Source organism: Sceloporus occidentalis, unplaced genomic scaffold, assembly GCF_023333645.1.
Source record: "Sceloporus occidentalis isolate IW3139 unplaced genomic scaffold, rSceOcc1.0.p SCAF_8, whole genome shotgun sequence".
Classification (NCBI taxonomy): Eukaryota; Metazoa; Chordata; class Lepidosauria; order Squamata; family Phrynosomatidae; genus Sceloporus; species Sceloporus occidentalis.
The window spans coordinates 34491456-34516065 of NW_028316988.1; the positions used below are offsets into that span (position 1 = coordinate 34491456).

At 41.5% G+C, this 24610-nt stretch overlaps 1 protein-coding gene across 1 annotated transcript in view; it reads left to right on the plus strand.

Moving 5' to 3' along the window:
* STK26 (serine/threonine kinase 26) overlaps positions 1 to 24584 on the plus strand; it is a 33678-nt gene extending 9094 nt beyond the window's left edge. Inside the window, exons 3-12 of the mRNA XM_089536231.1 lie at positions 7652 to 7882; positions 12456 to 12512; positions 15240 to 15348; positions 15442 to 15599; positions 17158 to 17343; positions 17836 to 17984; positions 19499 to 19592; positions 20791 to 20853; positions 20949 to 21085; positions 22355 to 24584. Coding sequence (XP_089392357.1) covers positions 7652 to 7882; positions 12456 to 12512; positions 15240 to 15348; positions 15442 to 15599; positions 17158 to 17343; positions 17836 to 17984; positions 19499 to 19592; positions 20791 to 20853; positions 20949 to 21085; positions 22355 to 22379 — 1209 coding nt within the window. The 3' untranslated portion in view covers positions 22380 to 24584. The remainder of the gene's footprint in view (positions 1 to 7651; positions 7883 to 12455; positions 12513 to 15239; positions 15349 to 15441; positions 15600 to 17157; positions 17344 to 17835; positions 17985 to 19498; positions 19593 to 20790; positions 20854 to 20948; positions 21086 to 22354) is intronic.
* Positions 24585 to 24610: the final 26 nt, after the last annotated feature.

Here is a 24610-nt window from a genome sequence, read left to right on the forward strand (position 1 = left end):
TTGTTATCCACCCTGGAGTCAATCTCGACCCATGGCGACCCTGTGGATGAGAGATTTCCAAGACTCCCTATCTTCCACTGCTCTGCTCAGTTCCTGCAAATTCATATCCATGACCTCTTTTATAGAGTCCATCCATCTTGCATGTGGCCTTCCTCTCTTTCTACTGCCTTCTACCTTTCCTAGCAATAGTGTCTTTTCTAGTGATCCATGCCTTCTCGTGATACAACTAAAGTATGACATCCTTAGTCTAGCCTTCTTGGTTTCCAGAGAGATTTCTGATTTGATCTGTTCTAGCACCCATTTGTTTGACTTTCATGGTGTCCTCAGCAATCTTCTCCAGCACCACATTTAAAATAAATTGATTTTCTTCCTATCCGCTTGCTTAACTTAGGGTTTCCATAAGTCGGAAATGACTTTAAGGCACACAACAACCACCACAACAATAACCTATATTGCAACCATAATGATGCCATGCTGGAGGGACTTGGTGGGCATTACTCCCTGTTAAAGAAGGAGGGTTTGTTGGGAGTGCAGATTGTCAGAAGGAATGGTAGCTTTACCGCACCTTGTTCACACTGTTGCTTTTCCTGCATAAAACCAAGATTAAGACAATACCAGTCAAATTCATGTTGTTGGCATATCAACTCCAACCTTGGAACTGGCTGGCAATCCTGTTCTTTGCAAGAGGCAGGTTAGAAGTCGCAGCTTGCTGTCAGCCTGTATTGGTTCTTCAGGTTTGACTGAAGTTTAATGTAGTAAAAAAAAACCCCAAAACCTGTTTTGGCCAATAGGAACTGAAAGATGGCTGTTGATGGCTGACTTCCCTGACCAAGAACAGGTCAGGGAAGTCCTATTTTTATCTCCACTTTTCACAATATGCTCTAGTTGTCAGAAATGTTCAGATGCTATTGCCACGTGATGGAGTCAGCTGTACTCCTTTGACAGCGCTGGCTTCGTACGAAGAGTCACAAATGCACATGTGCTGGCATTTCATGTATTTGGGAAAGTGGCAATAAGGAAACGTTTAAAAAAGAAATTCTTGCTCAGTTTTGACTCCAGAATATTGTGGAATTACACAAATGTGTAAATAAGCTTTGAACAGGGATCACCGCTTCAATTGGATCCTTTCTTATTTACGTGGGACGCTTGAATCTTTAGAGAAGTTAACTACTGTAACAAAAGTTACAAAAATAAACTTTGAATGCTAGCTGGATTGTTCTTGTTGGTTGCCTTCAAGTTGTTTCCTTCGAAGCCTTTTGGTTTGGATCTCTCTCACTTGCACAAACACCATAAATGAGTGTTGATGCTGTAATCCTAAGAATGTTCCCTTGGAAATCTCATTAAAGTCAGTGGACTCCTTTTAGCATAAACATCTTCAGAATTAGAGTATTGGTCTCATTAGGAACAGAGGTAAAGATGGAGGTCTTTTTAAAACTTAACTGGAGGAGAAGCTATTTGAACTCACAGGCTGCGCTTTGTGACAGTGAAGGATAATGATTAGTTGTACATTCTGCGCAAAGTGAGAAGCTTCATGTTAACAATAATGTGTTTCTTGATCTTCCTGCTCTCTTGTCATCTTCATCAGGCTTTGAACTCTACTTTGTCAGGAGCTAGAGAGGCCTTCTTTCCTCTTGAGTTCCAGTTCATTTTGTGTTTGCAGCCAAGAGGATCAAACAGTGTTGATGGAAGTGGGTGTTCACAAAAGATACACCAAGTGGTAGAAACACAAGGCATTGTTCTTCATTTGCAGCCGCAGAGAACCCCCCTCTGCAAAAGCAGCTCCATGTTCCAGTGTGACCTCGGAAGCAACCACTTGGATGTTAAATTTTGATGGATGTTTCCGCGATGTTGAGACCGGTTAACTGACTAGACTTGAGGAGATCAATTAATTTTGCATGGGCTGCTCAGTGTCAGAACGAAGTGGCTAACCACCTCCTTGTTTCTGAGAGCTGATGTAAGAGTTCATTGTACATGGCCTAGCTTCTGCTTTTTGCATGAAGGACAGATGCAGTTTTAAGTGGGAAAGACCTTAAAAAGTTGGCAATCAACAATGTTAAGTTGCTTTGCCTCTAAACACAAGCTGTGCTGTTTCTGAAACATTTAGTTCTGAGTAGCTGACTTGCTGTTCATATGTACCGAACCGCATACTACCAGCTTTAAAAGAAACAAATTGCAGGAGTGCACAAAACTATATATTTAATGTTTTTGCATGTGCTTGCCATGTGAATAGGTGCCAGAGTGAATGCAAAGGTAGGTCCTCCGTGCCTGCGGCCACACAATGGAAACGCGCCACTGACAGGTATAGTTGCATCTATAAAGTGAAAAAACCTTAGTCAGACAAACATATTTATTAATGTGATAATTGTTTGCTTAGCTACATTTGAATTGTTATCAAGTCTTGGCTTCCCGACTCTATGGGTGGCCCAAGAGATAGTGCCAGGAAAGGCTCTGAGGGATTTGGTTAATTATTTGGATGGCGAGGTCTTGCAGAATAGGAGGAACCTGTATTGCAATCTCTCTTGTTATCAGTTTTCCAAAAATAAAAGACACATTCCTATAAAATACATTCAATTTCCATAAACATTTAGCTCCCAGTAATATTCCAGACATCTATTTCTTTTTGCAGTGAACTCACAAAAACAATTCAAACCCAATTAAATTATACCCTCTAACTATGATGTTCCATTTTATCCATAACCCACTCACTTCTTCCACATCTATAGCTTTTTGGTGGATTTGAAAGAAAAATACTTAGTGGATGTACTTTCTCATCCTCAATATACCATGTTTTCCTATGCCTTTTCAATTTTAACATTATCTCCAAAGTATTTATTGTTAGTAGTGTAATACTTGGATTCCTACTTTTATTATCTACATCTTTATGTCATGAAATTGCAGTCGGTATAATTGTATGGTGGCAGTACTTGGAAAAAGTTGTTTTTTTGGGGGGGGGACTACAACTCCTAAGGGCTTCCTCCTTCCCCCCAAAAGGCCCATGATAGTCTAAAGAGAAATTTCCAAATTCTGGTGAGAGAAGGTGAATCTTTGCGACTCTGGAGCGTTTTACAATATTCAAAGATTTGTAAGGTTAGTATATACACACACGCACCAGGCACTCCCCTCCAAAACATTCCTCTGCCGGGGTGACCCTTCATCGTTTGTCGTCACCAGACATCAGACTAAGCAAAACTGCGTTGCTTTTCATTTGGGAAATGCTAAGGCTTTGGCAAGCCTGTACAAGAGGCACTATTAAATTTGGAAAGGCGTGGTAACTTCACATATAATTGACTTCGGTTAGTCTCTTGAAATGTGAGAGGTGGCGTGATTTGTGTGCTGGACTAGGCCTTGGTTTGAATCCCCACCGAGCCATGGACTTGGCCAAATCACACTCTCTCAGCCTCAGAGGAAGGCAATGGGAAACCTCTTGTGAATAAATCTGGCCAAGAAAACCCTAGCATAGGGTTGCCATAAGCCAGAATGAGTTTGAAAGCAAGTCTTGCAATGTGTTTCTGTCTCCAAACCGCTGAAGGAAGTAAAAATGGTAAAATTCAACCCAGAGAGATGGGGGAGAGATTTCCTTGTCGTAAGTCATAGCACTCCATGCTTCATTTCCTCACCTTTGTGGTAATAGGTCCTCTTCCTTGTCTAATTCACTGTTTGCAAAGGCAGCGGCTGCCTGCTTCATTTTGCATCCCATTTTTGGCACAAGGGAGCCCATGTCTCTCCTGTAGGTATTCATGTTAGAAAAACAGCATCTGTTAAACAAAGGGCTGCTTGTGATTCTGCTCTTTGAACACCCAAAGCACCTGGGCTGGGGCATTTCACAAAAAGCTAGTTGTCGTCAAAACTGTCTCCAGGTTATTGCAGTAGTATTGTGGGAGTGTCCCAAGCAGACAAAAGAATATCTGCTCATAAAAAAAGAGAGTGTGAAATCCCAAACTAGAATCACCAGGTTATGGGGCAATGGCTCATCTCACAAGCATTCTAGCGTAGCCGATGACGTACGGCCGTTCTTGAACCCTTGGCAAATATTTGTTCTGTCAAGGGCTTTGTTGAATGCGATGCTTCTGATTTCCTTCTCTCCCTTACAAAAATAGCTGCTATTTTAGTGCAGTGGCAATAGCTATAGTGGGTCCTTGGTATCTCCTGGGGTTTGGGACCAGGATCTTGCATGGATAGCAAAATCTGGAGATGTTCAAGTCCCATTATATGCAATGTGGTATTATTATTATTATTATTATTACTGCTACTACAGTGGGCCCTTGGTATTCGCTGGGGTTTGGTTCTAGGACCCCTCCCTCCCATGGATACCAATATCCATGAATGCTCAAGTCCATTATATAAATTGGGATATTATTATTATTATTATTATTATTATTATTATTATTATTACCATTACCTTGATATCCACTGGGGGTTGATTCCAGGACAACCTCCCCCCCCCCCCCCCCGGATACCAAAATCATGAATGCTCAAGTCCTATTATATACAATGGGGTATTATTATTATTATTATTATTATTACTACTACTACTACTACTACTACCACCACCATTATTATCACAGTGGGCCTTTGGTTATCTGCTGGGGTTTGTTTCTAGGACCCCTCCCATGGATACCAAAATCCATGGATGCTCAAGTCCCATTATATAAAATGGGGTGGTATTATTATTATTATTATTATTATTATTATTATTATTACATTACTATTATTATCATCACATTGTGCCCTTGGTTATCTAATGGGTTTGTAGTGAAATCTGTGGCATCAACCACTAAGCTTTGTCAGTCTCTTCACTTCGAATCTTTATACCCAGATTTTGATGATAGAGCTCGCCAACTAGTAGAATTTATAGGGACACGTGCCGATGCTTTTTGAGTGGCTTATGTATTGATCTGGTTTGCTTTGAGTGTGTATTCCTGCATGGCAAGTTGGATGGCCCTTGTGCTGTCTTCCAACTCTTATGATTTTATGAGCCTACGTAAATGGCTGAAGGAACAAGTCCGTGGCCGAATTTAGATGACTGAATTTGGTTATGTTTCCATTTTTCTTTTCAGCCGAGGTGATGTTTGCATACAGCTGCTGTTTAAAGAACAACAGTCTTGAAACAGGTTTTTTGAAATAAGGGAGTCTAAAAATACACCCGGTTCTGGAAAAACCTGCTTCATTTCTGAATGTCTGGAAAACTGACACATGTTTGCTTACAAACTGAAAAGAGAGAGAAAGAAAATCTCCAAGTCACCCAAAGTATTTCTTTACAAACATCCTAGTATTGTGGCAAAAACCTCTGCCTTTTTCTGGTGCGATCCCATCCCTAGAGATGAATATTGAAAAGTGGAAAATTCCATGAGGATATTGAACGTTTTTAGCATCAGAGGAAACCGCCTGTGTAATTATCAGCTGGTTTCTAAAAGGGAACAATTAGGCAAGCTGGGGACGTTGCACAACTGTTGCTGCTTGCTGTCGAAAGGTACAAAACGAGACGTATTTCAAAGTGGGTTCTTAGTGGTAGTACACCGATGATCCCCTGGCTTTGGTAGTCTTGCGTCCACAAAGGATTTTGCAGAGTTCTTGAAGAGAATATGGGGGGCCCTTGGTATCCGCTGGGGTTCGGTTCCAGGATCCTCCATAAATACCAAAATCCGTGGATGCTCAAGTCCCATTATATACAGTGGTCCCTCCACATTAGCTGAGGTTAGGGGTGAAGGATGTGGAAAATGGTAAAACTGCCAATAAAAAATGTGGGAAAACCTCAGTGTGGATGTAGAAAAAACATAAATAACAAACCTCTAATCTTTTTACTTAAGAGAACACAGGAATCTCCAGGTCTTCCAGTGGAACTCTGTGATCAAGATCTGCTAGAAATTGATCATAGAATCATCTTGGAGGACCTACAGATGCCTAGAGAAGTGTTTTCTCTAGGAGCTTCTAGGTTCTCCAGCACAACTCTATGGTCATCTTCTGGCTGTAGTTGCACTGGAGGACCTAGAGATTCTTAGAGAGAACATATTAATCAAAACCGCAAATAGTCAAAGCTGCAAATGTGGAGGGACAGCTTTACAACGTTGTTGTAAAATGTTGTTCTTTATATAAGATGGCAAAATATAGGTTTGCTTTTTGGACTTCATATATATTTTTGAATACCTTCAAGCCGTGGGTTGTTGAATCTGTGGATAAAGGATCTGTGGATAAAGAGGGCCCACGGTACCTGGTTCCAGAATGTCAAGACCTAAATAGTGAAATAGGGGGCTAGGCAATCAGATCCAGACTAAGAAAACTCAGCCTGTCACAGCTGAACAAACCTTTTCTTATGCTGTGTGGCACAATCCGAAATACGCTTCTTCAGTAGTAAGTCCCACAGATTTCAGTGGAACTTACTCCATGAAAAAATTCATTTAGATTTGCAGCCTTTAGAGTTTGAAGCTCACACTGAGTAATATTCTTGTGGGCTTAGCTGGAAAATTGCAGAATGTTTTCTGGCTCACTCTGTGTAGACATGGAGGGTGACTATTCCATTAGCATCTTGTACTTGTGTGTTTGTACTTTTGCAGCGTCCTATTTATAGCTCTCAGACAGAATTTTAATAAATGCCTGCTTTTGTCGACAGCCCTGCAAGCTAATGGTACATTATTATTGCTGTGATCGTCTGAGGGCTTTATCATATTGTTTTACCTGAGGCTCCTGATGTCCTCGGCACTATTTTGTTGCTGTTTCCCCATCAACATAGAGTAACAGGTGTACTTGAAGACCAAAATAAGAAAAGCTGTCACCCAGAGCAGGGATGGGCAGAGGCCATAAAACCAGAAGAAAGAAGTCCATCTCTGGTTTTGAAAAATAGGTTGATTTTTATATTAAACCATTCAGGGCTTGCAACCTGGTCAGAGATCCAGCATCCTCAGATGCAACTACGCCAGCAAAAATTTGTTGTCTTGGCTACATCTTCCAATACTTCCTCCCCAAAAAAACTACCTCTTAAGCCATATAGTGCATTACCCAAAGGGTGACACTGCCTGGCTTAAGACATGGGTTTTTGGGGGGTCACATTTGGTCATTAACAACCATACACCTGGGTCTCAAATGTTGCAAGGTGTTGTAAGTCTGGCTTGTATGTATGTGTATATGTGCTTTCAAGTCACCTGTCATCCTGTGGTGACCCCATGAGTTTCTTAGGGTTTTTTTAAGGCAAGGAATATTTAGAAATGGCTTTGCCAGTTCCTTCCTCTAAAATATAGCCTACAGCACCAATGGTATTCACTGACAGTCTCCCATCCAAGTACTAACCAGGGCTGATCCCGCTTATCTCCCAAGGTTATACAGAATCTGGTGCCTTTAGGATATTTAGGTTAAGCTCTGACATACAAGCTTGTAAATGCTGATCAGGATGCCAGCCATGAATTACTACTTGTATAGGATTCTGGAAGAGGTAGCTCTCTTTTGTGGGAGGGTTGGCAGAAAAATGGCATAAAGAGTTTTGGTTTTCTTAGGAAGAGGATTTCAGGATGGAACGCCTGCTTTTCATGTATATTCTTGATGTACTGTTTGGTTTTGTTTGATGTGAAATTGACATCTAAAACCAAGATGGTAACCGTTGAACCAAGGCATAAACCTAATGCTTGTGTTATCCCATCCCTCCCCACCTTCTCTTCTTCAGAACCACAGAGCAGACCCCGAGGAACTTTTCACAAAACTAGAACGTATTGGGAAAGGATCCTTCGGAGAAGTCTTTAAAGGAATTGATAATCGGACACAACAAGTGGTTGCTATAAAAATCATAGATCTGGAAGAGGCTGAAGATGAAATAGAAGACATTCAGCAGGAGATAACTGTTCTAAGCCAGTGTGACAGCCCATACGTAACAAAATATTATGGCTCCTATCTAAAGGTAATGTATAAAGCTGCATCATGTTTTATTGAAAAACTCAATCTTTGATGGCTTTGAAGGCAAGAAAATCAGAGTTGTGACTGTAGGAATGCTGGCAGTTGTTTTTTTAACTTTGTCAAAATTCCTGTGTTTTTACAGATCAAGGTTAGAGTATGAATTTGGCTTGTTGCTTTCATTGCATTTTGATGCTCATGTTCCAGGGGTTGTAAAATACTACAGATATGCCACCTTCCAACATGCACTAGTTGTTAGCTGCCTAACAATTTTTTTTCTTTATTTGTCATTTTTGTTGACTTTATAATAATTGATAGCGCTGATTCATACGTAATACGAAACCTAAAGGTGAATGCTTCTCCCCGCCTTCACAATCTTTTATTTTAGTTCACTACGGTGGTTCTATCCTTGGATGAAGGAAACAAACAGGGCAGCTAGATCAAATTAAAAAGTAAAAACAACATTAAAATGAGACAGTACATGACATGGAGCAAGATAGAGAGAGCTGTTCAACAGGATTCTTGCATGCATAACAAAAAGGCTGAATTTTCACTGCTTGACAAAAAGTCAGAAATGAAGACCTAAATGTTGTTTTTCCCCCTGTGGCAACAGGGAAGAGAACTCAAAGTAACCAGGAGTGTGGACTTTGGTGTGAACAGACTATGAGCTCAGTTCTGGCATTGAGCACACATCCTTGGGCTCATAACATGCTCAAAGAGGCATCTTATTCTTTAATTCTGTATTTTTGGGCTGCCTGGTTCTGGTTGAAAACAAGAAAGTAGGCCCAACAAGCCTGACGTGTGTCTACATCTGATTTAAGAGTAGAACTTGGTTGGATGACATTTTGTGTTGAAGGGTTGGGGATACATGCGATAATAGTGGCAACTTAACTTGGAGCTTTCGTTTGTGGAACTAAGGAAGAGGTTAGAGGTGCATCTGCACTGTAGAAATAATGCAGTTTGGCACTACTTTAATTGCTGTAGCTCCAGCCTATGGAATCTTGGGGTTTGTAATTTTATGAGATCTTTAGCCTTCTCTGCCATAGAGTGCTGGTGCCTCACAAAAATACATATCCCAGGATTCTGCAGGATGGAGCTGTGGCAGTTAAAGTGGTGTCAAACTGCATTATTTCTACAGTGTAGATGCATCCTTGGGATCCAAGCAGTGCCAGGAACCCCAGCTCATCTCTGTCTCTAGCACTGGTGCTCTCGGATGACCAGGCAAAAGCTATAGATGCCTTGTTAAAGTTTGTAATAGCAACCTCTTTGAGCAAATTTTGGAAGACCACAGTGCTGGCTTTCTTCTGCTGTGTAGACTTTTCCAAATCGCACCGTAACCACCCAAAGGTATCTGTGTGATCACACTGTTTGCCCCAAAATGAAGGCTTTTAAGGTTTTTCTTGCTGGCACAGTTGGGCTTTGTGAAGAGCTTGGCAAACCCCTTCCCTTCCTGATTTCTGACGGTCGGAACAAACACTTGTAGTATAAAGGTAACCTATATGCCTTCCTGGTTCTCAACAAAGTGTTCTCTATTTGCCGGTTGTATCTGGGGCATGGATGCCTTGCACCTTTATTTGCTGGCTCAGATTTCAGTCCATACTCAGGAAATGGGGTTGGCTTCAAACTCAGCCTTAGGTGGGAATGCTCAAAATAGCTGGCACACCTTTGGCATGGCAAAGTGGCTGCAGAGAGCAGTTAACCCAAAAGAAGATGGAGGGTTCTGTTAGGCTAATCATATTGGTTGAGGATGATGGCATTTGTAATTTAGTTTATCAGTTGGGGCACTGTGTTGGGACAGGCTGCCTTAGATCAGTTTATATTTCTCACCTGAAACGTATGCCGGTTTTCACAATAGACACTTTTTGTCAGCTAGAAATGGAAGCTGAAGCCCATCCATCTCTCAGGTGTATAAACAGCCCAGTCATTTTTTTATGATCAGAGTGCTGTTTTGTGAGATCTATTAGGATCTGTTATGCTGCATCTACACTGCAGAATAAATCCAGTTTGACACTGCTTTAATTGTCATGGCTCAGTCATATGGAATTCCGAGATTTCTAGTTTTGTCAGACGTATCGTCTTCTCTGTCTGAGAGCTCTAGTGCCACAACAAACTACAAATCCCAGGATTCCATAGGATAATGCCATGATGACTAAAGCTGTGTCAAACTGCATTAGTTCTGCAGTGTAGGTGCAGCACAACGATTGTAATAAATAGATATTTCAGTCTCACAAAACAGGACTTTGATCACAAAAATGATTGGATATACCTGAGGAATTGACGGGCTTCAGCTTTCATTTCTGGATGATGAAATCTGGCTATTGTGAAATCAAATATTGTCATCATAAGGCTATAAAATACAATCAATGCAGTGTGTAATAGTTAGTTTTAAAATGTAAAAAATAATAAAGGACATGTACAAACCACACTTAAAGCAAAAACAAAAAATCTAATGGAAAGTACAACTAGAACTTATACGTGGAAAACCTGTCAGATCAGCCCCAGAATAAGACAGGAGGCCAATGAAGATGGTAAAAGATGCTTTAATTGTGTAAACCAAGGAGGAAAAGTCTTTCTGCTCAGTTTCTTACCAACTACAGTTCCCAGAAATCCACAGCATTGAGCCATGCCAGTTAAAGTGGGGTCTAAGTGGATTATTTCTGCAGTGCAATGGCAGCCCAAGTCTACAAGTCACTGAAGCATGGATTATTGAAGCTGGGGGCATTTCTGTAGAAACTGGCACACTGCCCCAAAGACAATCTTACCTGCATTTCTAGGAGATGCAGCGGATGAAGATAAACCTTTGAAACGTTCAGAGAGAAACAACTCCAGTGCTTCTTGTATTAAGCTCTCAAGTCCCAGAGCATCTTGTTTGGACAAAGTTCTAGCCTCATTTGATCAGCAGGCGCTTCTCCTTTGATCTCAGAACTGGACATTTCGTTAATGATAATGACAACGTCGTTCCAAAATAATTTCCTGATTAGGATTTAATGCCATGCCTTTGTTCATATTATCTGAAACATAAAAGCTTGCATGCTGTTTTAACAACAGATATTCTGCTACTAGTCTAACCACCTGCCTTAAAATTATAGGCATTTTTTTTCTTTTCTGCGAAGAGCCTTCATAAGCAAAATGTGAACTGGCATATTTTCCTCACCCATGCAATTATTTCTTTTACTTGCTCTCTTAACTGCAGGGTCAGGACTTTTCCAAAACTGATATTTTTCCCCCAACCGTTCCTTAAAATTGTTTTCACAATGGCTTCAGGGGAAATAAACCTTTGTTTGCTTTCCCAGAATGTTGAACAATACTTTGGGAAATGTTCTTTGGTCAAATGGTTGCAAACACAACATTCTCTGTTATAGAGCAAATAAACATCCTAACACAAGAACTCACATTTAATTCCATGTTAAAAATTGATGGTGTTGTTACATTTGATTCTACTACCTTTTTAAAATTTCAGATTCAAATAGAATTGGTTGGCCTTTTTTAATCTAAAAAAAGCCAGAAGATTTAATCTGTTTGCTCTGGGAGGAATTGAGTAGCCTTCACTATCCTGAATGAGATCTGGCAACATATCATACAGACCACACTTAAACCACACTTATGGCTTTCTTATTTGACCTGTATGATGGGACATGGATTTGTTATAATGCCAGTATAGGGAGGTTGGGTTTTGGATTCATTTTTAGGAAGGAACACCTTTTCCTGGGAAGGGTGTTTGGTGGGACACCCCTGGAACATAAAGAATTCAAAGAAGGGATATAGTGGTTGAGTTCTAAGGGAATTGCTGCTGTCTTTCTTAATATTTGATAACTTAATATTTGTTATATTATTATTGTGAGAGCAATTTCACATTTGGGAGAATTAAATACAATAAAGCACATAACTCATCAGCCCTTGTTGGCTCTCGCACTTCAGGCAACCATACCAAAGAAGGTATTGCTTGGAAAGCAATGATGTTAGTAACCTGGATGTATGAACTTGCCATTAGGCTACCAAACCAAAAACTTCCAGAGGTATATCTGGCTCGGAGGGAATTCCTGTAAAGATAGACGGATGTCTTTCTGTTGAAAGAGAGATTGATCTATCTCCCTCACTCTTTTTTATGGTAGCCTTTTCCTTTGGACAGTGGGCACCCAATAAATCCAGGGCCTCATAAAATCTTGTTCACATACCCCACCACTCTGCTTTATTCTCTGTTGTGTTCCTAAATATATTCTGCTCCTCTCTTGCATACCTTCCCCAGCCTTTTCCCCATTTTTGCTTGCTTTCCTTCCCCTTCTTTCCTCCGCTTTAAGAGATAATGGTGCATGATTTCAGCCACTTGAGGAGTTGAACTGAAGAGCATGAGTACCAACTAATATTAAGCAAAATTGTGAAGTAGGAGATAAAACAATGTTGACTTACTTCTCCATTGTTTCTTGCCAGCTTGCAGTTGCAAAGTGTGTGGGAGGGTGAGTCTTGCTTTCTTCTGGACTTTGTGGTTCGATGGATTGAGCCCAAGAGATGTCTGTGTTTTTACAAAAGGGTACAATAACCTCTCTTGAAAAGTTTGACACTTGATCTGCCTTCATTTCTAGGGCACAAAGTTATGGATAATAATGGAATACTTAGGTGGGGGATCAGCATTGGATCTGGTAAGTATTTGTTGATGTTTTTTCACTTTCTAATTGTAGGTTAGCCATTTTTATTCTTACAAATGCAGTCTTGTAACAGTTCACTAGTCAGTAGTGAATGGCTAGTTGCTAGTCAACTCACTTGCCAGGTATTAGAGCCTTTCAGTAAACGTATACCTTCAAACCATCTAAATATCCCTGATGAAAATATGTGGTTTCCAGACATTCTTTAACACTGCAAGCCTATTTCTAGGTTTAATAATTTGCTCACAGTATTTAGATTCTGGAACCGACTGAGCATTGCTATACTGTTAGTGACAGGTGGGTTTGTTTATAGTGCATTAGTGTTCGAGGTGTTCTGTAATTTGCTCCAGATTGTAAACCATTTTGTTACTGTTTTTTTTAAAGTGCTCTCAGTAATAATATATCCTCTCCCCCATCTCTTTGCAAGTACTTTGTCAGTTAGATAGCTCTTGCTTCCATTTGCAGACGGATAACTAAGGCTGACTATGTCTACCAAGTGAGTCAGCGTCTGGGCAGGGTTCAGACTTTCTTGGTCCAAGTCAAACACGCTTTCCACCGGTGCAGACCGACTCTGGTCATACAGCACTCCTGTTGACTTAAGGACTACAAGCCCTAATTGTCGATGGACGTGATTGCAGACTGTCTGCCTTGTCTTTTCTTCCCTTGTTTTAACAGATTAAAACAAAGTAGATAACACACACACTGCTTTTTAGTAGGCATTACCCTTGTTGCTATTTTTAAAAGTGTCATGAATAAGCTAAAAATAAAACTGGGATGTTTTGCTTGCTCTGAATATGCAGAAATGTTTCCTCTGAAAGCAGGTCCAGGGAGTGTACCATGAAACCCAAGAACGGTTAATATTCAGTGTTCAAACTGACCTGGCTTTTCCATTTTTGGCAGTTTAAATTAAAGCCATGAAAGGACCCCATTGCTTTATGACAAATGCAGCGTTCATGATGGATGCCACATAGGAGGGACTGAAAAAGCAAAGCACTTTGGGTGGTGTTGTGTGGTTTTCCCCTATCCCCTAGTCCAGCTCCACCACAGCCCTGCAGAGGAGTCCCACCCTTTTCCTGTAAGATAATAGTGCTCAGTGTTTACGCTCCTGAGATCCAGGAATATTATTAGGAGTGAGTTTTATGACATTTTTCTCAGCTCTGTGGCATACTGTGCCTTTGTCACACTCGAATTGCAGCACCTGCTTATGCATAGCCTTCCGTTCAACCCCAACAGCTGCCTTCTGCTCCTCTCAGCAGGAACTAGGAAGGCAGGAAGAAAAATAATGGCTCTCTGCTGTCATGTAGCAAGTATCTTGCAGGGCAAGGAGAAGAGACTTCCAGGAGAGCTGGAGTATATTCACATGTACGATCATCTGTAACATGTTGCTTTGAACCATCTTGCCTTAGTGTTGCAGTTAAAGAATGCGTATCTTGACAGGCGTCAGGAACAGATCACATCACCTCAAACAGTACTCTTTGATGATACTGAGACATGCATGTTCTGCTTAAGGTCCTCAAATGACGTCTGTTCAAGGGTTGGATACTTGAGGAGATTCATCTCTTGGTGATGTTAATAGGGGCTTGTAATAATAATGACCTGTTACAGACTGCCAAAATAAAGCTGCTTCGGGTCACTTTGGAGGTATGCTATTTAAATGACGCATGGGTCCTAAGAGTCCGGAGGTTGTGCTAAAGCCACACTCCATTCCTAAGCACTGGAGTGCAGCTTTGGTGCAGCTTCCGGATTCTTAGGATGCATGCATCATTTAAACAGCATACCTCCAAAGAGACCCCAAGCAGCTTTATTTTGGCAGTCTGTAACAGGCCAATAATAACTTTATTACAGCCATTTGGCCAGCACAAATAGGAGCTTGTAAGTGACCTATTAGTCTCAGCGCTTATTGATACCTTCATAGCCTAGTTGTCTGTAAGGGAGTAGCCTATGGCAATACCAGGGGACATCATTACAGTATATAGGGTGCCATCCTGTTGGTGACGTATGCAGATTTCCATCTCTTTTTTTTTGGTTGTTGCAGACGTTGATGTCTCTTCCACACTTCATAATGACTGAAGCACCCCTCAGGACTAGAGTAACACTACAGTTTCATGATCTAAATGTCAAGGATGGGCAACTCGAAGCTGTTACAGGGTCACATTGCCATCCCTGAATTAGGAACCGAGCAGGGCCATTGCTCCTCACCTCACCAGATTCACTTTTTTTTGGGCAGAGGAAGGAGTTATGGAAGGCAGTTTTGCCAAATTTTTGGTCCAGGAGATTGTCGGTTTTTTCCAACAGGAAGTGATCCAGAGCTCAACTTCTTTATCACTGTGTGTGTGTGTGTGTGTGTGTGTGTGTGTGTGTGTGTGTGGGTAGCCTCCTCCTGGGCCAAAAACATCCAGAGAAGCAAAAACTATGGCAACATGGTCCCATATATCCCCTAGGAGATATTTGGAAGCAAAATAGGGGAGATCCCTGAGGTATTCTGGGGGCCACATGTGGCATAAGGGCCACACTTTCCCCATCCCTGCACTATACTTTTCTGTAAAATGCTGCAGCCCTCAAAATATTGTGGATGTCTGCTTGATAGTGTTTCCAAGTTACTTATGCTGTTTGGCTTATTTATGGTGTGCCTCTTGTAGAAGCTACATAAATGCATCTTAACAACTGGTGATGGCCAGGGTTACAAAATAACTTTTATGGCATATTCTTGTTTTCTCCGTAAAGCTCCGGGCCGGCCCGTTTGACGAGTTCCAGATTGCTACAATGCTAAAGGAAATCTTGAAAGGCCTTGACTATCTACACTCAGAGAAGAAAATCCACAGAGATATAAAAGGTGTGTATTTGAGCAAGCAGAAGGGCAAGATCCATTCAAGCACAAATGCTTTCTCTTTCTAAATCAGGCTTTCCACTTTCTTCTCCCTTCAAGCTGCCAACGTGTTGTTGTCAGAGCAAGGAGATGTCAAACTTGCGGATTTTGGAGTTGCGGGACAACTGACCGATACACAGATTAAGAGGAACACCTTTGTAGGCACACCGTTTTGGATGGCTCCTGAAGTCATTCAGCAGTCAGCCTATGACTCAAAAGTAAGGCTCTTGTTGTTTTGTGTGTTTTAGAGAGATCCGTGACCACAGTCATGCCCCATCATGTAGAAAATGTCTCCAGGTAAAAGACTGATAGCTCTGTGACAACTTAACACTGTGACCTCTCCATTGACCTGCTTAATCTTATAAGATTATCTTTTTAAAGTGCAAATTTTAAGCCCTAATGATAATAGTTAAACAGCCCAAAATTGCATGGAATGTGAAAAACCAGCAGCGGGGATCTTCTGTGTTAATGTTAGGGTTAGGAGCAAAAGTGCCCAGCTGCATATTGCTGTTTGATTCTGGCTCTCGGCCTCTTGCAATTCAGCAAGCTTCATCGTCTGTCCTGCTCATTCCCCCGAAGAAGAATTCCCTGCTCTAATCTTAAAATCCCAACCAGTTCTGTAAACAGTGGGATGGTACATACACACTTGTTTGGATGGTTTTTGTGTTGCAGAGGCACAGCCGTTCCTCTTCCCTCGCTGCTGAGCTGTTGTCGCTTCTTTTCTCTGCTTCCTGTTGGGCTCTCTTTCACACTGCATAATCTCACCCATCTGCTTTTTTCTTTCTCCTGAGTGAGCACTTCCCCAATTTGCCGTAAGCATGACCGCAAAGATTATTCAGCTGAGGAAAATTTGCCAGTAAAAAAGTTGGTGTTGAAAGAATATGCCAGGTTCCATATTGACAGACATTCCTACGTGATTTAAGCACCCTCGGACACAGGGGTCTGCTGTGTGTGCGGGCCGTTTCAATTTGGTATAAAGCTGTAGCCTTTGTGCATCATAGCCTGGAAGAGGACCTTAACAGGCTGCGGAGTTCCTGTCCTAAAAAAGCTGTGTTGCCCCTACCCCTTCTCTTGGGTGTTGAGAAAAGGACTTGTAACAGGTGGATGGTGTTCCTTTTTAAATGGACAGGCTTTTAATGTAACTCATAGACTTGTAGAAGTTGGAAGAGACCACAAGGACCATCTAGTGAATGCACAACTGAAGCACTCCCGACAGATGGATATGCATCCTCTGTTGAAAGACCTCCAAAGTCAGAGAATCCACCACCCTCTAAGGCAGTCCATTCCCATAAAGCTCTTACATTACAGAAGAGTAGTGTCCAGAACTGGATACAATACTCCAGGTGAGGTCTGATCAAAGCAGAAAAGAATGGCACTACTACTTCCCTCTATCTGGCTACAATGCTACTGTAACTGTGCTTTAGTATAATTCTAGTGGTGAATATTGGGATGCATTGGAGCTGGGACTTTCCCTCCTTCTTATCTCATCCCTTGGTGGCACCAGAAACATTTCCCACTTCTTTGGAGCATGCTTTTAGGGTGGACCAGGGAGTACAGAAGGAAAGGAGGATCACCAATTTCGCTGGAAGCAAAGGGGTCTAGTAGAAATACACTGTTGGATCTCAGCTGTAATTAATTCTTGTTCTGAGCCACATTGAGTCGCAGTTTAGGTAGGAGACAGGATATAAATCAGATTTATGGTTGTTGTGGCTACTGTTTCACTGTTCAAAATGACTGACCTCATGCGAATTGAGATGTTCTTTTCTTTGCCCGCAGGCTGATATTTGGTCATTGGGAATCACCGCCATTGAACTGGCCAAAGGAGAGCCGCCCAACTCAGACATGCATCCAATGAGAGTGCTCTTTCTCATTCCCAAGAACAACCCTCCGACCCTAATAGGAGATTTCAGCAAACCCTTTAAAGAGTTTATAGATGCATGCCTCAATAAGGACCCAACGTTTGTGAGTATTACATTTTTGTTTCAGTATTCAGAAATTGGAATTAATGTTAAGTGTTGCTTGTCCCGTGGCATGAAAGGCAGCAATAAGCAAAACAAGCAAACTTCAGTGGTCTGTGTGATGTTGAGGCATATGGCAATCTACCTTAGGAAAGGGGTACACAGAATATGCCCATGTAGTTTGATACTTTGCTACAACATTGAGACGGGTTAAAAAGAAATCAAAGCTGTGCTGATTTTAAAAAGAAATTTGAATATCAAAAATGGAGGAGTGGGCAAGGTAAAGAGATTTCCTGAGTCATGGAGTTCCACAGTCTCCAGATATTCTCTCAGCATTGCAGCCAGAAGTGCCTTGGCTACAACTGAGATAGAAAGAAAAGCCTGAGGGCAGACTGGAAGAGGAAGGGGACAGGTCTATGGGGTCCTGCCTAAAGCCATTTAAGGCTTTAAAAGTAATCTCCAGCAAAAAGGAATTGATGCCATGTGTCTCTTACAGCGTCCTACAGCAAAAGAACTCCTAAAGCACAAATTCATTCTGAAGAATGCCAAGAAGACATCTTATCTGACGGAGCTTATTGATAGATTTAAGAGATGGAAAGCAGAAGGACACAGTAGTGATGAAACTGATTCTGATGGCTCTGATTCGTAAGTATGGATTTTTAGACTGTTTGCTGGGGAGGGGGCCAGGAGGTTGAAGAGTTCAGCTTGAGAATGCAGTCTTTCTATGCTGTTAGACAGAGTGCGATTCTTATTATCTGCTATCGGAATTAGTGCTTTAGGGCACTAACCAGGGGGTCTGACAGGCTTTTAAAACTGCTTTTCTAGCCTAACCAGTCATTCTCAGCAGATTCCTTCACACTGCTGGCTTTATAGCGGCATACATCTTCAGCCCAGCGAAAATGCCCCTTCCTTTCATGTGGAAAAGATATAGAGTGCATATGAGTTTTCTCTGACATTTTCAGGAAGACATATAAGCCCATTTCACTTGAAAATGGTGTGTGTGTGTCTCCCCATTCCTTCTGCTACTGCTTGCTTGGTGATAGGGCTAGCAGCTGAAAAAAACCTCCCCAGTGAAAAAGAACAGCAGTGAGTATGTGAGAAAGTGGCAGAAAAACATACAGGCCCCAGTGAATGTTTGAAGCCTTGGCTGAACCTAGTATGCTTCAATCATTGCTTTGTGGAGATGTTCTGAGCCCACCACTAGCATCCAGCAGTGGTTGAAGCAGACCCTCCACCCCAAGAGTGGAAAAGAGAGGTGGGAAACTTCTCAGCTTGCATCCCTACTGTGTGGTGCAGCAGCTAAGCAGTCCCTGCTACACACACACACTTAGGCTGGCATCCTGTTAGTGGCATATACAGGAGTAAGCCAACCGTACACCTGTGTGTGTCTATTTTGGTTGAGGCCAAGGATGGTATTCCACTTTTCCTTTTACATTGCAAAAACACACAAACCCTGACCTACTGCGGAGCTCCTGTAGCCCCCACTGGTCATTCTATGCCTGATGGATAATGTCAATGTGCGTGTGTGATCATAGAAGTGTCTGGCTATGTTCCTGCAGCCAGACACAAAACAATAACCATCTAAAATGTCCAGGGACCTCAGAAGACCTCCATGGCGGATGTACTCATTTTGTGTCTGGCTACAGAGCCATAGCCAGACATTACTCCAGAACCCTACAACTTTCACCACTCATGGACTGGCCAGAGTTGGGGGCTGCAGTGAGTCTACAGTAGGCAAATGGCCAGCTGTTCTGCATGCAGAACTATTTGGATCATACAGCATTTTAGCCTATTACAAACTTGTTTTACAGACTCAGTTTGCAGCCTTTCTAAAGTCTGCAGGTTGGAAACCTCTGGAGGGCCCCTGCGGCCTACTCTGCTGAGTTAAAAGGCACTTTGAATGTAGCTGATGACAGGATTTATGGTATTTCTCCCCTTTTTTTTAAGTGGGAGTCAGTGAGATTTGGAATTAGTATTTGTTTCTTCTTCAGTATGCTTCAGTAGCTCTCCTTCAGCAACACATAACCTGCACAAGTGTGGCTGCAATACAGGTCTTTCCAATTAACATGCATAGAGGCTTTGACGTGGGTGGGCCCCTGATGCAGTAGCCCAGTTGTCTGAAACCTCTGGTGTTGTTCTTTTTTACCCTTGCCCATCAGTGAGTCTAGCAACAAGGAGAACAATTCTCACCCAGAATGGAGTTTCACTACAGTTCGGAAGAAGCCAGATGCCAAGAAACTGCAGAACGGAACAGTACGTCCAGCCAGAATCTTTTTTATTCTCAAATCCTTGGAAGCTTTTCAGTCGAAGTGCTAACTCTTGGTACTTGTGTGAAGTAGAGCTCAATGTCACACTCGCATGCACAGCATTATTCCTTGTCTTAGCAGGAGTGTTTATAGAGTTGTTAGCCATCCCATTATCAAATTTATCAGAATTAAGTGATGAGTATTAAAAGGTATTGTTGTGCTTGTTACTGTTGCTGTCATTAATGAAAGGTAGGATTTTCAAGTCTGAAGTACAAAATGGTGAAAGGTTACTGGACTTCATGTAGCCTGTATTTACTAAACCTTGCAGAATATTTTAACTACAGTGCACCCTTTTTTTACGTGGGGGATCCATTCTGGAACCCCCCCCCCCCGCGTAAAAAATGCATATGCTCAAGCCCCATCTAATGTAATGGGGCTTGTGTATGTGGAGGAGGCGGCCATGGGCACACACCCCATTAATCTAAATGGGGTGCACTGCCCCTTGCTCCCCCCATGGCCTTCAGCATATGCTGAAAGCCACGTATAGTGCGTCCACATATGACGCGGGGGCACTGTACTGGCATTTTATCACTTGTTACTAGGGATGTGTTCATAGGCCATCAATTGGATCATAAAGGAGCTAGGTCTTTTTTCATATTTTAACTTTTTAAATATATATTTAGTGTTTTATTGACTGGCTGCCTTTAGCCTATTTGGGGAGGCAGGTTGAAAAAGAGGAGCATTATTAGGCCCAGGAGAGGCCTTTGTTTAACAGGAGGTGAGTGGCAGTCCCTTCTGGTTCTTTTCCTGTTTCATATGAAGTCTTCTCCTGTCCATTTGATCCCGGAAAGCCATTGTGGGTCAGAAAAATACCCCTTTTAAGATCAGGGTTTCTCATGAGAATTCTCTAGGCGTTCCTCAAGAGACTGTGAATGTGGGGTGGGAGAAGTAAGGGGTTTTTTTTAGCTGTAGATAGCATCATTTTTATTTGAGACCCGAAAATTATTTCAAGGGTTCCTCCAGGATAAAAAAGGTTGAGAAAGCCTACTCTAGATAAGTGGTGGCTTCTCTGTCAAACAGCAGCAACACAATTATTTATTTAAATATTTATAATCCACCCTCTGTCCAGATATCTCAGGGTGGCATACAGTAAAAACTGGTAAAACCAGTCATTCTGTTTGAATACTGCCTTTTCTAACTTCCAGGACCAAGATCTCATGAAAACGCTGAGCTGCTTAACCATGATCATCACACCTGTATTTGCTGAGGTGAGTCTTTTTGACCTCTGCTGCACAAGCAGAAAAGCATGGGTGGCAAGGTTGCAACATCCTGAACTGTTATCGTGTTCTTCTGCACTTCTCAGCTTAAGCAGCAAGACACCAACAATGCCAGCAGGAAGAAGGCCATTGAAGAACTTGAAAAAAGCATCAATTTGGCAGAGACAACATGTCCGGGGATCACCGACAAGATGGTGAAGAAACTTATGGAGAAATTTCAGAAGTAAGTGTCTGCGCTTCCTTTCTTAACTTGTGGTATCTCTTGCAGTGCCTGCCAGAGACTGTGTAGGCTGTTGTTTTACTTCTTAGCTGCTCTGTGCATCTGGAAGGGGTACTAGAAAGAGCAGAGAGGCAACCTAAGATTGGTAGTTGCAACTACGGGTAGAAAGAGTTTGAGGATGGAGAGGAGAAGGGATCGGATGGGTTAGTGCAGTGGTCCCCAAACTGTGCTCTTTAAAGGATTTTGAACTTCAGCTCCCAGAATCCCAGGCTGTTGGCCAACATGGCTGAGGCTTCTGGGAACTGAAATCCAAAATCTCTTAAAGGGCACAGTTTGGGGACCACTGGGTTAGTGGGTGGTTAGACAAGCTCTAAGAAGGCTGCCCTGTTGGGACCTGGGATCTTCCACACTACACACTTAAAGCACTGTGATTGCACTATAACTGCCAAGATTTGTAGTCTATTAATTTAGTTCACTTTAATGTAATGTCTAGCCTATCTTTCTCCCAGCAAAGGGCCCCAAGGCAGAATACTTGCTTATACTTAATGAGATATATTGGAGATGGGACTCGAGTCTAAACACAAAGTTCATTGCTTCATATACACCTTACACACATACCCTAGAGATAATTTTATACGTACTGTTTTTAATAGTTTTGTGCACGAAGCAAACGTTAGTATACATAAAACCGTCTGAAAGCAAAGGGGTCATTTATCTCAGGCAACCATGGAAAAAGTTATGGAGTAATTCAGATGTAATAAAGTGAGTGATCTGTTGAGAAGGAGAATGTGGAATGCTGGAGGTGACAAGTTTGAAGGAATAGCTGCCTTGAGTCCCTGTACTGCGAGGAAGGTGGAGAAATAATAATAATAATAATAATAATAATAATAATAAGAAGAAGAAGAAGAAGAAGAAGTTGTCTAAAAGTCAGTCAAGAGGAGAGATCAAGATTAGTTAATTAGGTCCAGCTAGGATTATGATCACAGAGTAACCATGTGGGCATATAGACTGTCCCCTCATTTAGTTCAGTAGAGTGGAACAAGAAGCGGTCCCCATGTTTGGTGGCCAAAGGTGGCATAGATAGGTCTCTCCACATTTGATGTCATAGTCATGGGGCAAGCAGACCACCCAGACTTGACCAGACTACAAACCCCAGGATTCCATAGGATGTTGTCATGATGGTTTAAAGTGGAATCATAGCACTGTGTTTGTGTGCTGTAAAGGGTCCCCCAGCGACTGACACCTTTCTCTCTCTCTGCCATCTCTTCCCAGGTTTTCTGTGAATGACTCCTCCTAAGCAACGGATGCTGTTCCACACGGACCCAGTATAGGCCACCAAAACCTACTCTAAGCTTGGCAATGCTTTGGTCATGAGCTCCTTGTGCCTTTTTGGATCATTGCGACGTATTTGATGATCGGGGATTTAAAAGGACTGAACTCCACTATTTTGTGATGGGTATACATGGTTTTTTTTTGTATTTCCAGGACATTCTTTTTTTTTGTAAAGAGCAACTTTTAATATTGTAGTTTTCACCTATTTAATCCAGTTGGAAACAAACAAACACACACAACAACGGTGAGGGCGCAGTATTGCTTCTAGATGTAACCCAGAGGCGCTACCGGTTGCCAATTTCCGCAGGTGAGATCCGGGGTCTCAAGGGTTCATCGGACTTGCACCCCCTTTACTTGAGTTTGTAGAAAGTATGTGTGCCGGCGACGTTTTCTTACTCTCTGAAAGGAGACCCAGTGTCTTCTTGTTCCTTTTGTTAGAAGTACTTGCGCAGAGTGATAGCGCTTCTAAAGTCACTGAAACTAGGCTTTTAAAAAACCAGCTTTTTCACACAGACATAATAATAAGCACTTCCGCTTGTGGGATGTTAACCGTAGCACCTGCTTGACCACCCTGTTTCTTCTAGCCTTTACTTCGGCCCCCGTAAACGTCAACGCGACAACTGCGACGATTATCACCTACCTTTGGGGAAATTGGTACAGTATTTTAGGCAGCTCTGTGATCACCTCCATTTTGAGAGCAATATATGTCAATAGCTTTGCAAGTTTTAACATGTAGCGACTGATTTAGAGCTTAGTGTACAGTTTGTATGTATTTTACCTTGTAGAACAGGATTCCCCCCCCCCCCCCCCCCGTAAGTCATTCATCATGGTAAGAAATTTTTAAAGCAATATAGTTGAAGGGCAGAGGGGAGGCTTTCTTGGCAATAATGGACACAATCTGGTTTAATTTAATATATATTTTCCTCTATTTTTAGTATAAATTTGGGGAAGGGAGTATCAGCTCATTCTGTGTTTGGGACAGGGGACCTTGGAGGAAAAACCGTGGCGTGAGATAAATACCTCGCAAGCAGGTAGAAAAGCGCGAGACCAGCTTTTTGTGCGGTTGTGTTTTGTTTCGTTGTTTTCCCCTTCCTGTAAGATATTTATACACTTAGGTTCTTTATCAAACACATTACGTAGATCGCATCGCCATACGTTTAATTCCCCCCCCACTCCGACGTGTATTTTAAATACGTATTTACCAGTTAATATGCAAATAACTGAGTTATAGATATTCTTTCACACACAAAAAAAAAGATAGTACTGTGCATTATGGAGTGTGTTTTTTTTTCCTTTCATAAAAGGTAGATAAAATTATAAACTTTGCTTTCAGATATATATTTATGGTACTGTTTAGATGGGGTAATCGCTCTCTTTTTCCTTCCTTCCTTTTCGACCCAATATGTATATTATGCTGAAGTTTGAAGTGGGGTTGTATTTCAGTCCTTAGCTGTGGAACTGTTGGTGTAAATTTATTTTTGATAAGAAGTCTGGATGTGTTTAATTTTATAGTTCAGATCTGCACATTTTTTGTTTTTGTTTTTGCACAAAAGTCATTTTTAAAGGATTCAAAGTATATCTGCCAAATATCGAAGAGTTAATGGAGTGCAAGCAAATATTGATGATGTTTTTTTTTTAGTTAAAAGTTGCCATTACATCCTTTTTTAAGAAAGAAAAATAGATATAAAGACACTGGCAAAGAAGACGGTGGTTGGAATTGCAAAGGGCAGTTATTTTCAATGGTGCCTACACTGTAAAAAAAAAGAAATTACTTTTAACTCCTTTGTTTTGATTTTAAAAAATGTTTGTTAAAAAAGAAAAATCTTTCATCGCTATATAACTGAAAACGCAATTAGAAATTTATATCTTGAGGGGAAAAAAATAAAGTCTGGACATAGTTTTTGAAAACAATAATGTTATGGATTAAATAAAAAAATATTTTTATAAATGTAAAAGCAGCAAAAAGTTGTAAATACAGTTGATCTGAAGCTTTACGGAAACAACTGCGTCACTGATACAGAACTGTAGTGCTCTTCCCTGTAGCTTTTAGTCCTGTAAATCTGTTTATAGACGAAGCTTCTTTCAATGTTGTTTTGGGGGTAGTGGGGGGCAAGCGAGGGGCAGCAGAAGGTGGAAAGGTTTAAAACAAATAAATATTTAAGTTCTGTAATGCCTTCTGGTCCTCATTTGTACTAT